General features: G+C 41.1%; 1 protein-coding gene across 1 annotated transcript in view; it reads right to left on the bottom strand.

The window, feature by feature from the left end:
* Positions 1-16,579, bottom strand: part of wwc1 (WW and C2 domain containing 1) — a 157,867-nt gene that overhangs the window by 6,716 nt on the left and 134,572 nt on the right. The window contains exons 16-22 of the mRNA XM_034177856.1: positions 15,868-15,917; positions 13,593-13,767; positions 7,508-7,675; positions 7,232-7,324; positions 6,529-6,759; positions 5,897-6,015; positions 4,710-4,790 (exon numbers count right to left, since the gene is read on the bottom strand). Of these exons, the coding sequence (XP_034033747.1) occupies positions 4,724-4,790; positions 5,897-6,015; positions 6,529-6,759; positions 7,232-7,324; positions 7,508-7,675; positions 13,593-13,767; positions 15,868-15,917 (903 nt within the window). The 3' untranslated portion in view covers positions 4,710-4,723. The remainder of the gene's footprint in view (positions 1-4,709; positions 4,791-5,896; positions 6,016-6,528; positions 6,760-7,231; positions 7,325-7,507; positions 7,676-13,592; positions 13,768-15,867; positions 15,918-16,579) is intronic.

Here is a 16,579-nt window from a genome sequence, read left to right as displayed (position 1 = left end):
ACAACAAAAAAACAAACAAACAAAAAACCCAAACAAAACACTTACTTTTGATCAACTTTAACCTCAAGTGTTTAAAGTGCAGACTATCTGAAGGACTACCTGAGAGTTTCTACACCACACCGAGTGTTGAATTACTGACATCACCACCACCTTTAATTTTAAGGGCGCGTTTACCTTCTGAATCCATTTTTTTAATCCATCCAAAGAATTCTAATAAAAAAATAGTGAATTGGTTACCCCAAATGAAATCTGTCAATTTCATCTCTCTTGTCTGTCGCTCTTAAATCTACAAACACAGCGAGTGGTTCTATATAAACACTACATTCTGTTTTGGAGACAAAAATTAACAAAACATCGGTCTGTTGTTTGGGGGGGGTTCCTTCCCACAGTGGGTCTTTGTGTGATCATAGCTGCAATCTGACAGACCACAGACAAACTTCGCAGTGCCACCTTTAAAGATTAAAAGAGGGACACCGTTTTGGGTCAGTCGTTTCTTTGACGCTCACTAACTTGCCTTGTGGCTGCAGAGGCCGAATTTGGAAGCTCATCTGTAGAACATGGAGCTGAATACGAGTCGCTGAGATCATCCAGTTTTCAGTGTCATTTTGTCAAAGTGTTTGGTTGATTAGTAAATAAATACATTCTTGGAAAAGTTAAACCATGCGGGAACCTGAATATCAATGTTTACATTTTCACTGTTTGGTGCATTTTGGAATCTAAGTCACATACAAATTAATTGAATGTATTCATGATATGTTTTCTGCAGGGCTTCAAACCAGCCCCCGCCAACTGGTTCATTCTGTGAAGAATCATACTGTAACTTCTCCAGTTTTGGGTTCAACCTTAAAACTGGTCAGAACTAAATGAAACACGACTTAACATTTCATTTGAAGGCTGTGTGATACAACAATATGGATCTTTCAGCGAGCACAAAAATGTCTTAATTTCAGCTATATTTTACCCTGTAATCTATTGCTACTGCTACCGCCAACAAGCTAGGCTGTGTTGGGTATATTGCTTAGCCTAACTGGAGCTTGCTAGCTATTTCCAACATTCTTTCTCACGTGTTATTCTGTCCATCAAACCCAGATGAAGCCGATGCCCAAGAACAATATTTTAAAGGTTTATAGCACAATAATTACCTCCTCTAGCTGGAAACAGAGAGACCAAAAAACATTTTAATTTGACCAACTGCTCCTGGTACATTTCTTTAAGGCATTGAAAGATGAGCATGACATTCAGAGGAAGACAGGAAGTGAACGTGGCACCAAGTTATTACAAGCAGACAGTATTTTAATTTGTAATAAAATTTTCTGTTCTAGAATGTTAACAAAATGTAAAGTTTCTGGATTTGTTTTTGTTTCTATTGATATATCAACTGAGTTTTGGTTTCATTCCTTGAACCAGTTCAAAGCCTTGGTTGTCCAGGTAAATTATCTGGTAACGTAATTAACCCTATAACGCCAAGTGTATCATATTTGATACAGGAGTTTCTAAGATGTCTGCTTCATCAGTGTGATATTTTCTCCCCAAAAAACCCATCGTATACAATGAGATACTTGTAGTGCACAGACAAACCACCAGATGTCAGTATCTTATGCATCAGAGGGCCTTCAGATGAGACATTCCTAATGGCTGCCTGAAACAAGTGATCCACAGTAATTTCCCTAAGAAAATGCAGCATTTTATAGGTTTGAAATGTTATGTTTGCTCTGGATTTAAAATGGATGTTTTTATGCTAGAACACCCAATGTAGCAAATATGATACAAATAAAAACATATGCAAAAAGGTTTTTGTTTTTTGTTTTTTTGGTGGTAGAGAAGCTTGAATCTTCGACTGGACTGGGTTGCTTGACGCGAGCACGTTTCGCTTCAAATCACAGAAGCTTCCTCAGCTAAAATTCTTGCTCTGGAAGTCTGACTTCTGTCTGACTCTTGTAGAGAAGAATAAAACAGAAGCCAACAAAAGCTGGAGTTTTAAACCTAACCTTTTTTTGGTGGGTTTGTTAAAAGGTACAATAAAGACTCTTGTTTCAAAAAATTTGAATTTTCTGACAATTATTTCACAGGGTGGGCTTTATAGGGTTAAACTACTATTATTAACATTTAGTTTAAGGACGGCTGTAACTTGACAGGAGTTACAGATACTTTTTTTTTTAAATCAATGGTATCGATTCTTCTCTATTGTTAGGGGCTCAGTGAGAGTCAACTGTTCAAAACCCATCCAAAATCCCAGGATTGAGATTAAAGCCCCAGTCACAGGGCACTAATGAAGGACACCGAAGCCAAAATGAAACATGAAATCTGGACTTATGTTGACTTTCAGAGACATCGTTTAACCATCGCCCAGCTTCATTCCTGCAGCTGGCGCTTCATCAGAATTTTCGAACTGTTGAAAAATGTGAGCGACTCCTGATGACAACCTCAATTCGTCCATATTCCGTTTTGCTTTCTGTGTTGACAATCCCTCATTGTTTGCGTAGTTCCCATACAGTCAGTGTTCCATCTGATTATCATCCAACTTTGTCCAGGCTCCCAAGTCCGACGTCAATAGTGGCAAGAACGTTTTATCAACTACTTTAACTATTTATGCACGTTGCAGCCGTCTGGCTGTAATGTGCATGTGCACGCACACATGTTGTAGGGAAGAAAAAACTGTTGTCAAGACAACTAGCTCTTGCAGCTGCAAAGCGTCAAGGTCGCCGTTCACCTCGTTTTTCTTTTGTTAGTTTCAGTTTTGTTTTGGTCTTTCATGTGCTCTACACTCGCAGGCTTTCTGGTGATGGGAGACGTGCCGGCTCATTCGTCCACTTTTTCTTGACGATTTGTGGCTTTGTGACTTTTTTCCCTTTGTTCAGCTAACACTGTGTGACCAGGCCTTAACTCTACACATACATACGTGGGTATTTTTGAAAAAAGGATTTTGTGCCATTGATTAAAAATAAATAAATAAATAAAATGTTCACATGAAAACAAAAAACACATTCTAATGTACTGTTAATAGAGTGCCAAACAACAGGTAGTGATGCTTTGTTCACATAACCTTTTAAGATACCATCAGAGCCAGGGCTTACTGTTTTGCTATAATGCTATGCAAAAACACTAAAACTCTGTTGTGTCTTTCAAAGAAGAATATTACTGTCTGTGTTGTTAGCAATGAAATATGAACAACACAAATCACAATCTGCTGCTGCAAAAGACTGATTCTGTGATGAGTGGGATGGCGGTTTTTCTACACTCAACATGCAAATGCAACAATGTTGACCAATCACAAGTCTGGGGGGAAAAAACACCTCCTTTTTCCTTGTTGACACAAAATCTGATTTGGACTCGGCATGAATTTCACCAAAAATGGTTTCATAATGAGGTATAAAGAGCGAGCCTACACGACAGAATACAGTGGTGTTTCAGACAAAAATTAATGCAATACGTCACTTAAACTGCGAAGCTGATGCCACTAATCAGGTTTCCAAAATGGCAAACCACAAATGTAAAGACTGACATTTAGATTCCTCCAGCTTTTATGTTTCTAATCGACCAGCATTTGAATGAAATCTAATTTCTTGTATTTTGCAAGCCTGACTATGAGTGGAGTTTCTTTCTTCCACACCAGAAGGTGGCACATATGAGTCAGGGGTGGATGGAGACCCAGAAAGTTAATTGATTATAGCCCCCTAATGTGAAGTGCAATCTAACAGTGGATGATTTACCATTAATCTAAACTATTTAAAGTATTTAAAGCCACAAAATCAAAGCTGAAGCAGGAACTGATTGATCCCAAATATTGGGCCAACACTAGCTGATGCAAGGCCATTTTTAGGACAGGAGATAATAAACTGAATTCTACACAAAATAGGCTTTATGTTTTCTTAGAAAAATACTGTAGGAGTTACCTCCTCATGCCTCAAATAACGATACAATCTGTGAGGTCACAAGCAGCCACGTGTTTGTTTTCAGAGGTCACAAAGATGGAAACAGTAAAAAAAACATTTGGACTAAACAACACCAGGTGAAAGGAGGTGAAGGTGCAGCAAAAGAGCCAAGTCAAAGTTCTGACTGGAGGGCGTCAAACCTGCCACTTTACCTGTCAGAGTGCCAGCTTCCACGTGTATGGCGATTACCATGTTCCACTAGTGTCTGCAGACAACTTTTATATCCTTTTCACCAAATTACACTGAAGCCAACAGAAGACACACACAGTGTGTGCGTGCATTTGTGCAAATCTGACTAAAAAGTGTTTTCAAAAAGGCTCCAAAATAACAAATTATTTGAAGGTCTGTATTAAACATCGCACAAGTACAAATACAGTTTCATTATTAACACCTGTGATCCTTCCGTACCTTAGTGTCATTCAAATTTGTGCTGTTATTATTAAAATCATTAGTATTTTATGTCAAAATGTGGCTGTAGCACCAAAGTCTTGTGAGCACAAGAGCAGCTGAGCTTGTCTGAGTTTGCGCTGGAATGATTTGTGGTAAAATGTCTACAACAGCTGATCACCAGCCTGTTAGTGACACAACACAACGAAAACACAAATAAACGAGAAGAAAAGAAAGCAAAGCAAAAACAAAAAGCTGGAGCAGTGCTACTACTATTTTACAAAGACTATCCACATGTTTTCTCAAACTAAACATGAGTATTTGCTAATTCTTCATTACACCGCCAAGTGTTGGCTTCATTTTAGTGAGGTGTTGATCGCTGGGAAATACTTTGAAATGCTTGTCTACACGTCGTCAGCTGGCAGGTCAGGGATGATGGTCTTTGCTCGTGTCAAGAAGGCCATCTTCTCTCTGAAATCACACAGGACACACCGTGAGAAGCCAATTTCTTTCAAACACTGTGGCAACTAAGGGACTCTCAGCTGTTCTGAAGACAGTTATTTTTGGCAAGTTGAACAACAGGCAGGAACTCAATAGCACATGTGCACACTACAGCATGTGCTGTTACTTAACATAAGGACTTTTAAATTGTAAAAATAAGCAAGATGGACAGATAAATGAGCAAGCATACTGGATGGTAACTGATGCAGTGTGGACAACAGAAAGCATCAGGTGGACATGGATTGATGGCCCACAGTGTTAGAATTATTACAATTAAAAACAGTCCATTTGATTTTTTTTTTTCAAATCATCTCTTCAATTTGGTATTTTTGTGCATGGTTGCAGTGTACTTTACGAATGGAGTTTCATTTGTATTTTTTGATTCTTGGGAAAGCTCTATACAGTTATCATTATCATTTTTATTATTATGTTTGCTATTACAACCGCCAAGGACGTAATAAAATCACTGACGTTTAATTATTTGTCTTGCTGTTAGCAGGATTATGTCAAAACTACTGCACAGATTTGGATGAAATTTTCACCAGATATAGATATTGTAGCATGGAAAACTCCACTGCATTTTGGAGGTGATCTGGATCTGGATCCAGATTCTGGATCAGGATATCACTTTGCAGACTTTTAAGGACTACGTCAAAACTACTGCGTGGATTTTTGTGAAAATTTCATCACACATAGATATTGGGGACTGGAAGACTCCACTGAATTTTGAAGGAGATCCAGATCCAGATCCGGATTCTGGATCAAGATTTCACTTTACGTCAAAACTACTTCACGGATTCTCACCAAATTTGCACCACAGATAGATATTAGGGCATGGAAGACTCCATTGAAATTTGGAGGTGATTTGGATCCAGATTGGTGGACGCCAGAAATCCCGAACTGCTTGTTACTATTATGTCTGTTATTATTATTATTATTATTGTAGTAGTAGTAGTGCAGTTTTTTCTATATTATTATTATTGTAGTAGCAGTAGTGCAGTTTTTTCTATCATCAAACAACAATTTCTATCATCTTTGCATCTGCACAGTTAACCCTGTTGTGTTGTTCAACCCACCTGAAGGTCTGGACTTCAGGGACCTCCTTCCGGCTCTGACCCCAGATCTTGTGGACACCCTTAGCTGCAGCTCTCATCATCTTCTCCACTCGTTGTGCCTGCAGCTGCTCCTCTCGCGTCTGCAAAGGACACAGAGCAAAGCGATGTTCACTCCAGCAAAAGAAGAAATTACTGTGAATGAAGTACCTGTGCATAATGCAGCGTTTGTTTCCTGCACCACCAGTCACAGTTGCAAAAAAGAGACTAGTGAGAGACGCCACCATGAAATTTTAGACTTCTATGGCTCTGATGGGAAAAACAGATACAACTTTTGTCTGTCAGTCATAGTTGGGAAAGTAACCTGCAACGGCCTCACATCCACACCCTCACCTGCTTCACTCTTCACCCTTCACCAATGGTAGCCCCCTCAAAGTGCCCCCCCAAGTGCTTTTGAACTGTCTTTAATTTGGGACTGTTTGGAATATCAGTGCTTCTGACATTTGGAAATAAATGTGTGTGGTTCAATAATAATGTTCATTCTTCTCAGATTGGCCTAGTAGCGACATAAGTTCACACGGTGGAAATGTTTCATATGTGAAACCAGAGGTGACGAGACATTCACTGCCTTCATTTTGGGTCACAGTGTGTCTCACCTGTTTCTCAGCCTGCTTAAGGAGGAGACGGAACCGTTCGTCTTCTTGCACCCAGGAAGGCAGCTCAGTCTGGCCCTGCTGCTTTGCCTTCTCCAGCTGCATCTTCAGCTCCCGCAACACCCGTAGCTCCTGGGTTAGCCGGGCCTGCCGAGTCCGAGACACCTGCAGGTCCAACTCCAGGTCCAGGGATGTCCGCAGCAGGCCGTCCAGACCTTTAACTTGCACAGGAGGCTAAAGATGGGACAAGCAAAAAGATTAAGTCAAGACATTCGGAACATTTTGTATTTCCACAAGTCATCAGGTTCCTCCTTAAAAGCCACCTCGAAACGATGAACTGTACAAACTACTGTATAAAAATATAAAACATGAGGGACCACACAGACTTTACATCACTGTGGAAGGAGGCCTGAAATAACAACCAGAAATGAACAAATGCTTGTTCTAAACATCCCACAGAACCTCAAGATCAGAACCAAGCAAATGATGGTGTCAGACGCATCAGAGAAAAATGTGACATCATCCACTGTAAAGAGAGCGCCCCCATTACCGCCACCTAAAAGGCCGTTGATAAATAAGGAAGCTATTGTATGATTCAAATTTGACTTCGGGATCAAATGTGAACATTTGTGTGTTTTTTTTGTTTTTTTTTAAATAAGTTCTTTCAATCTGGAAACAAACATGGATTGATGAAGTGATGGCTGACCTTTTTCATGCGCATGCTGCGTCTTTCTGAGGCATTTCTGACGAACGGAGACTTCTTGGACAGAGTAGAGCTGTCACTGTCACTGCGATTTATCTGAAATCACAAAGCATAAATAATTCCTGCTTTGTCTTGGCAGATTGAATAGCATTTGTCCATTTTCTTTTTCTATGATTACTCATATTTTATTTTGGTTTTATTTGAATACAGATTACAATATATTTTTTAAAAGCTTGAGCTTTAGTGTCACTAAAGTGTTCCTGTGTGTGTCACAGGTACCCGGCAGATGTACTGGCTCTGCGGTCCAGGAGAAAAGGTCTTGGAGCGGATTATAGTGTTGCCCCTAATAAAAGGGTTGTGCTGGTGAACATCAGGGCGGCGCTCCTTCGGGCGCACCACAGAGTAATGCTGGGATAACAAACCGTCCATACTTGTCTCCTTGTTCACCTGGATGCAGAAAAGGCAAGATTAACAATGAAAAAGATAAAGACACAAATGCATCAGCTTTGTCATACTAAGCTAACGAGTTTGAGATTTCTAGAACTGAAAATGTTTATTAACTAAATATTTACTGTGAGTGGAAAATTAAAAATAAATTAATTTAAGGTATTACTGAACTTTCAGCCCTTTTCATACATGTAGGACAAAAGATGAACAGAAGAAGTAATAAGATGGGTAAAAAGGAAATAACCAAGAAGACTGCAATGAGAACAAAAGTTGGTTTATATCAGGAGTCACCAAACGCTCTCCTGGAGGCCACCTGCTCCACTCCAGCCACTGCTGACGAAGCACATCAGGCCACTCAAGAGCTCGGACACACCAGACTTGACAATTCAGCTGTGGCTGTGTTGTACACAGTATCACAATGGGCGCAGTATTCATATTGCACACGATCCATATGGCAATAGGTATACTGCACAATCAACATGAATATTGTTGGGGCTGCTGTGTTTATCAGAAACAAATGAGCCTGGCCTCTAATAATCCAATGTTCTTGCTGTACAGGTTATGGATCAATTGTCTGTTGTGTTTATGCATCTTTATTTTCGAACAAAGAGTAAAAAAAAACAAACAACCCAATTCCCTTGCGATAGTTATGTTTTGGTGTTGTAGGTAGTAACCTTCAATATGTGGGGGCACCTATCACCCACAGGTTTTGACCAGCACTGCCATATTAAATATGAAGTAGACTGTAATCTGTATAGTACACTACCTAGAATTGGAAATTTACTGAAAATTAAAAGACTGACTGTCATTTGAGCCTGCCAACCTTCTCACAATATGCAAATTGGGTGCGCAAAATGGAAATGATATACTGGTAAACTGCGCAGCACATACACGTTTTACGCCGGATGCCCTTCCTGACGCCACTCCACAATATATGGCAAAACCAGCAGGGGTGGGGTTTAAACTGGGAACCTTTTGCACTAAAACCAAGCGCACCATCCACTTGGCCATCACCCCTACATTTTATTTATATATATACACTCAACAAAAATATAAATGCAACACTTTTGGTTTTGCTCCCATTTTGTATGAGATGAACTCAAAGATCTAAAACTTTTTCCACATACACAATATCACCATTTCCCTCAAATATTGTTCACAAACCAGTCTAAATATGTGATAGTGAGCACTTCTCCTTTGCTGAGATAATCCATCCCACCTCACAGGTGTGCCATATCAAGACGCTGATTAGACACCATGATTAGTGCACAGGTGTGCCTTAGACTGCCCACAATAAAAGGCCACTCTGAAAGGTGCAGTTTTATCACACAGCACAATGCCACAGATGTCGCAAGATTTGAGGGAGCGTGCAATTGGCATGCTGACAGCAGGAATGTCAACCGGAGCTGTTGCTCGTGTATTGAATGTTCATTTCTCTACCATAAGCCGTCTCCAAAGGTGTTTCAGAGAATTTGGCAGTACATTCAACCAGCCTCACAACCGCAGACCACGTGTAACCACACCAGCCCAGGACCTCCACATCCAGCATGTTCACCTCCAAGATCGTCTGAGACCAGCCACTCGGACAGCTGCTGAAACAATCGGTTTGCATAACTAAAGAATTTCTGCACAAACTGTCAGAAACCGTCTCAGGGAAGCTCATCTGCATGCTCGTCGTCCTCATCGGGGTCTCGACCTGACTCCAGTTCGTCGTCGGAACCGACTTGAGTGGGCAAATGCTCACATTCGCTGGTGTTTGGCACGGTGGAGAGGTGCTCTCTTCACGGATGAATCCCGGTTCACACTGTCCAGGGCAGATGGCAGACAGCGTGTGTGGTGTTGTGTGGGTGAGCGGTTTTCTGATGTCAATGTTGTGGATCGAGTGGCCCATGGTGGCGGTGGGGTTATGGTATGGGCAGGCATCTGTTATGGATGAAGAACACAGGTGCATTTTATTGATGGCATTTTGAATGCACAGAGATACCGTGACGAGATCCTGAGGCCCATTGTTGTGCCATACATCCAAGAACATCACCTCATGTTGCAGCAGGATAATGCACGGCCCCATGTTGCAAGGATCTGTACACAATTCTTGGAAGCTGAAAATGTCCCAGTTCTTGCATGGTCGGCATACTCACCGGACATGTCACCCATTGAGCATGTTTGGGATGCTCTGGACCGGCGTATACGACAGCTTGTACCAGTTCCTGCCAATATCCAGCAACTTCGCACAGCCACTGAAGAGTGGACCAACATTCCACAGGCCACAATTGACAACCTGATCAACTCTATGTGAAGGAGATGTGTTGCACTGCATGAGGCAAATGGTGGTCACACCAGATACTGACTGGTATCCCCCCCAATAAAACAAAACTGCACCTTTCAGAGTGGCCTTTTATTGTGGACAGTCTAAGGCACACCTGTACACTAATCATGGTGTCTAATCAGCATCCTGATATGGCACACCTGTGAGGTGGGATGGATTATCTCAGCAAAGGAGAAGTGCTCACTATCACAGATTTAGACTGGTTTGTGAACAATATTTGAGGGAAATGGTGATATTGTGTATGTGGAAAAAGTTTTAGATCTTTGAGTTCATCTCATACAAAATGGGAGCAAAACCAAAAGTGCTGCGTTTATATTTTTGTTGAGTGTGTGTATATATATATACACACACACGAGGTCTGTGAGAAAAGTATCCGACCTTTTTATTTTTTTTCAAAAACTATATGGATTTGAATCATGTGCGCTTGCATCAGACAAGCTTGAACCTTCATGCACATGCGTGAGTTTTTTCACGCCTGTTGGTTGCGTCATTGAGCACTGGTCCACTGCCCTCGTCGGATTTTTATTGTTTAGGAATGGCTGAGCGACTGCCGCTTTGTTCCATGAAAATTTTTCGGAAACTCTGCCAGACAGCCAGATGGAAACCATATGGAAGATTCAGATGGCTTTCGGTGAAGATTCTATCGGTATCACATGGATTAAGGACCATTAAAACTGGATTAAAAATGGCCCACAGTGGCGGAGGGCGCACCGCGCCCCGAGCGGCCATCGACAGGCTGGAACGAGCAGATCACTTCCAAATTTAAGGCTCTGTTGATGCAGGATGTCGTGTGACTAGCAGAGAAGCTTCAGAAGAGGTCGGGATCAGCACTTTATCGGCACATTCCACTGTTAAAAGAGATTTTGTAATGAAAGACGTGCGGATGGATTCGCACGTCGGGACGCAGCCGCTCATGGCGCGGGACAAACAACACCTCCGTGTTGGAAACCGTTCGTAAGATTCAGATGGCTTTCAGTGGCTTTTCAGTTGTGTGACTATCCAAGAAATTGTGCATGAGCTGGACATGCCAGAACATGTCCTGTGAGGCTTCATCACGGCGTTGCTTTGCGCTATGCGGCTCCACCGCGACGCACGGAATTCCTCCGCTCCTCTTTCCATGACAAAAACTCCTGTAACAGTGAAATGTGCCGTTCATTTCCACACTGGACGCTGTGTTGATCCGGGACGTCGTCTGACTTCCACAGGAATTGCAGAAGATGTGGACATCTGCACTTTTTCGGCACATTGAGACAGACGTGCGGAGGAATTCCGCGTGTCGCGGTGGAGCCACATGGCGCAAAGCAACGCCGTGATGAAGCCTCACAGGACATGTTGGGGCATGTCCAGCTCATGCTCAATTTCTCGGATAGTCACACGACTGAAAAGCCACCGAAAGCCGTCTGAAAGCCATCTGAAAGCCGTCCTGTGAGACCAACACGGAGGTGCTTTTGTCCCGCGCCATGAGCGGCACGGTGGCACATCCCTCCGCTTCTCTTTCCATGAAAAAAACTCCTGTAACAGTGGAATGTGCCGAAAAAGTCTTGATGTCCACGTCTTCTGCCATTTTTGTGGAAGTCAGACGACGTCCCAGATCAACAAAGCCTTCACGTTGGAAATGATCTGGTTGTTTCAGCGGGGTGTCAGCCTGTCGATCGGCGCTCAGAGTGCGCCACGCTCTCAGACGCTGTGGGCGGTCTTTAAACCGGCTGGAGCACTCCTTAATCTGTGTAATCCCTATAAAATCGTCCCTGAAAGCCATCTGAATTTTCCGAATGGTGTCCACCTGGAGGTCTCTCACATTTTCTGGAAAAATTTGATGCAGCAAAGCTCCAAATGGTTCAGACATTTATTTGCAATAAAAATCCGACGAGAGGGGTGGACCACTGCTCATACAAAGCCTGCTCACAGGCGAATGACGCAACCGACAGGCGTTAAAAAACTCACGCATGCGCACGAAGGTTCAAGCTTGGCTGATGCAATCACACGTGATTCAAATCCATATGGTTTTTGCAAAAAATAAAAAGGTCGGATACTTTTCTCACAGACCTTGTATATATATATTTATATTTATATAACTAAAAACTGCTGAGTGGATCCTTGTCATTTGATTGGTGCTTTGTATGTCACATGACATGGATTAATTCATCCAATTTGTGTTGCATTGCATTAAGAGTGCAGTTTGGTTCCATTTAGAGTGCAAATTTGGTCCCATACGTTTGGTACCACTGCACTCTCCATAAGTGCACGCCCACACAAAACAAATCCACTACGCTGTCTGGAGGCTGTTAGCAGGAAGAAAGAATGAAAAGCTGGACTAATTTTTTTTTCGCTGCACTAAGGATGTACCCAGTCTTTTTTTGGTAGTACACGCGTGCACAAGCACTGACACAGTTGTGTGTGTGTGCGCACGCACGTGTGGGGGACAACGACACAATGATTTGATTGAGCTAACTGATGCTGCTAATTCTTGTAACACACACACATACACACAAACTCCACTCCACCGTAAGCTGTCTGGATGCATGAAGAACTGTTAGATGAAAAACTGATGTGATTTTTGGTTGGAATGAGGAACTACACAAAGTCTTTTTATTTTTTTTTTTTTTTATGGAAGTCCGAAGTCAGTGCACAGCATCACTGGACTACACTTCACAATTTGGACTTTAGCAGCAGTGGAACATCAAAATGTAAGTCCCTTTTCTGTTGTTTATAAATTAATAAAATATCAAATGACAAGGATCTATTTTAGCCATTTTATAAAACAAATAATGAATGTTTTTACATTCTTTCAATGGAACGAATATTTAATTTGGTGAAAGCTGGAACAAACCATTCAACTCGGCTTGGTTTGTTCCAGTTTTCACCTCATAAAATATTTGCACCTTTGAACTCATAAACATTCATTATTTGTATAATACAAACACACACACACACACACACACACACACACACACACACACACACACACACACACACACACACACACACACACACACACACACACACACACACACTATAAACACTGTTTAAATGCATTTAACAACAAAAAAAAAACCTTTAGTAAAAGTCATATGTTTCAAAGGCCAATTAGTATTTATTTATTTATTTATTTTATTTTTACATAGTTTGGTTTTCCCAGAGGAGGAAAACTATCAAATATGAGTGAATACCTTTTACTTTTGTGTATATACCTTAAAATGCAACATTCATTCTGGAATTTATATACTATAATGAACCCTGCATTACACATTCAGTTGGTGCATAGTCAGAATACGTAACACTGACAAAGACAACAAACGAAGTATCATCTTTACCACGGCCCACAGACCTGGAATTACTTCAACAAACGTTCCGGTTGGTTTTAAGGTTCCCTGCTACTTTAGCCAGATCTGCACCTCCTCAGAATCAATTTGAAAGCCATGTATGTCATTTCTTAGATTACTGAAATAATTTGTTTTCAGACTTCTGGACATGAACATACTGTATGAATGCTCCTTTCCACGCTCACGCACACCCAGGAATGCATATTCACAAAAGAAAAAAAGACATCAGGTTCTGTCAATGCAGTCAATAACGAGTGATAAGTGTCACCTTCTCTGTGATGGCTGCTGCCACAGAAGGCTTGACCACCTTCTCCTTGTCCTCCTCATCTGCTTCCCATTGGCTGGTGTCAGGATAGAATGGTTCGTCCATCTCTAGAGACCCCATCCCCTCACCGTTTCCTCTCTCCTCGTCAAATATTTCGTCCTCCAATGGATCGTTGTGCCTTTTAGAAAAACAAAGAAAGATCCATTAAGATAATGAAACAACATTGGGATGGGCCATTTTTACCAAAACAGATTTTCGTTTGTTTTTTTATTAATTGCCAGGACATTTGCAATTATTTATTTAAATGTCACAATCTACATTGAAATTTGCAGTAAACAGAACAGCTTTCCAGTTAACAAGGTCTGGTCCCAATCCATAAGTGTCCAGTGGCTAAACAATGTTACTGGACTAACTCAGTCTGATGGCAAATTAAAAACATTTATCCAAACTGTGGTGAAAACATTGGGCCTGGTCTCACACCATTTTGAGGAGGTGCCACATAAAGGGGTAAATCCAGAAATTTGTTTGTGCTCTATTAGGAGGACAACATGGTTTTAAATTGAACTAAAACAACACAACAAAAATTTTGCCTAAATCAGCAAACTTCAGTGCTGAAAATTTAACATTACTTTGTTATTTTTGGTTTAGTAAATGAACACTGTAATGTTTTGGATTCAATGTTAAAAGAAGACATAGTACAATGGTCTAATTCTATGCAACAGAAACAGTGACACCTAACACTTTTAACAGAGTACCACTGACTTCAGTTCACTGTGTACAATATGAAAACTAACGTACCAGTACTTGAAGTCTTATGTTGTACACCTTGCAGGAATAAATGCATTGGTGTTGAATTCCAGTTTTGCTAGAGGTATGTATGTCATACATATCTCACTCTCCAAAATTTGAAACAATTTGCCAACAAGTTGCCATGACCTCTCCTGGGTGCACATTCCAGTCTTTGAAAACCTTTTGGCTAACGTTTTCTCACATTGTTTTGTTACCCACGCAAACTTACCAATAGTTTGAACCACTGATACCTATTAGATCTATGGGATTGAAAACCAAGTGTAGACTTCCAGTGATAACCTCTTAATACCAAGCATTATCTTGAAGAGGTGGAACCTGCCCCCTTTCTTCTAGCATGTTTCAAAGATGGTATCTTCAGACTCTGTAGTTGTATATTAGTTCCCCGAGCTATAGTACCAGTTTTGTTGGCCTTCTCTACATGTTTTCTAGTGTTTACTAGCCTACAAATCACAAAACATTACTATTCCAGGCATAGTCTCACCATGGAATTGTACAAAAGTGGTAATGTACCATAGTTCAACTATAGCAGTTAAAAAAAAAAAAAAAGACATCTTTATCAGTCCCAGTGCCCGATTTCCTGTATTTGCCATCACTGTTGGAGTATGGAACTTGAGGTGGTGATCTGCTGTCATTCGTAAGTCCTTCACTTTCTATGTTTGTTCCATCAACTAGTGTGGTTCAGATGCCTCTTCCTGTCTGAAGGACCTTGCACTTCCATGCACTGAAAGGAAGCTTCCACATAGTCGACATTCCCCAGGGTCTTGATGTCCCATTGCAGTGGCTCTTTGACCAACCAAGAGCCAACTAGCCAAGACATCAGGACGATTGTTATTGAACATCACAAACAATACAGGTCACAGCACACTCCCTTGAGGGATGCCATCTGTCATTTAGCTTCAGCTATATTTTGCACCATTCATGACCCAACACTGCTTTCTCTGCAAGAGGAAATCGCGGATCCTGGTCTACAGCTTCCCTACCACCACATATGCCTGTAACTTGGAAGAGATCGAAATGTTATTTTTAAGTCCAAATCTTATGGCTTTAACCAAAATCCCCATATAGACGTTGTGTCCATTCCAACAATGCTGGGCCTCCGTAAACAGGCTGTTGGCTACCTTATGTTTGACTAAGGTGTCTCGAATCAATGATTCTACTAGTTTACCCACAACAAACATAACACTGACAAGCCTATTAATCCCAGCAGTGTTCCTCCAACAGGGAGTAATGTATATACCATATTCAGCCTTTTCTGGAAAAGGTTATCTGTCACAGTGAACAAAAATATCTGTCCTGTAACTTTAGAGTTATATGATGTTATACTTTTACAAGCCCAAATTAAAATTCTGTGATGTCTAATAGCTTAAAATGGAAGTAAGTCATAGGAGAAAAACACAAGAAAGAATTTGGGAGGGAAATAAAGCAGATGTTTGAATATTTCAAAAAAGGACAAACAGGACAAACTCACCACTCGTCCTCCTCAAGAGGAACAACTGTGTCACTGTTGGAAACACCAGTCTGAAAGAATCATAAAAAAATCAGAGTTTACCACCTCAAGGCTGTCACATGGTTTACATCCAGGTTGTTTGATTGATTGATTTTATTTAACAAACATACAACCCCAATTCCACTGAAGGTGGGACGTTGTGTAGAATGTAAATAAAAACAGAATACAATGATTTGCCAATCCTCTTCAACCTATATTCAAATGAATACACCACAAACACAAGATGTTTAATGTTCAAACTGATAAACTTTATTGTTTTGTGCAAATATTTGCTCATTTTGAAATGGATGCCTGCAACATGTTTCAAAAAAGCTGGGACAGTGGTATGTTTACCACTGTGTTACATCACCTTTCCTTCTAACAACACTCAATAAGTGTTTGGTAACCGAGGACACTAATTGCTGAAGCTTTGTAGGTGGAATTCTTTCCCATTCTTGCTTGATGTCGACTTCGGTTGTTCAACAGTCCGGAGTCTCCATTGTCGTATTTTGCGCTTCATAATGCGCCACACATTTTCAATGGGCGACAGGTCTGGACTGCAGGCAGGCCAGTCTAGTACCCGCACTCTTTTACTACAAAGCTACGCTGTTCTAACGTGCAGAATGTGGCTTTGCATTGTCTTGCTGAAATAAGCAGGATGTCCCTGAAAAAGACATTGCTTGGATGGCAGCAT

The sequence above is a fragment of the Thalassophryne amazonica genome, chromosome 9 (genome assembly GCF_902500255.1).
Source record: "Thalassophryne amazonica chromosome 9, fThaAma1.1, whole genome shotgun sequence".
NCBI lineage: Eukaryota > Metazoa > Chordata > Actinopteri > Batrachoidiformes > Batrachoididae > Thalassophryne > Thalassophryne amazonica.
Note: the sequence above shows the minus strand (reverse complement) of the source record. Positions and strands in the feature narration are given on the sequence as shown.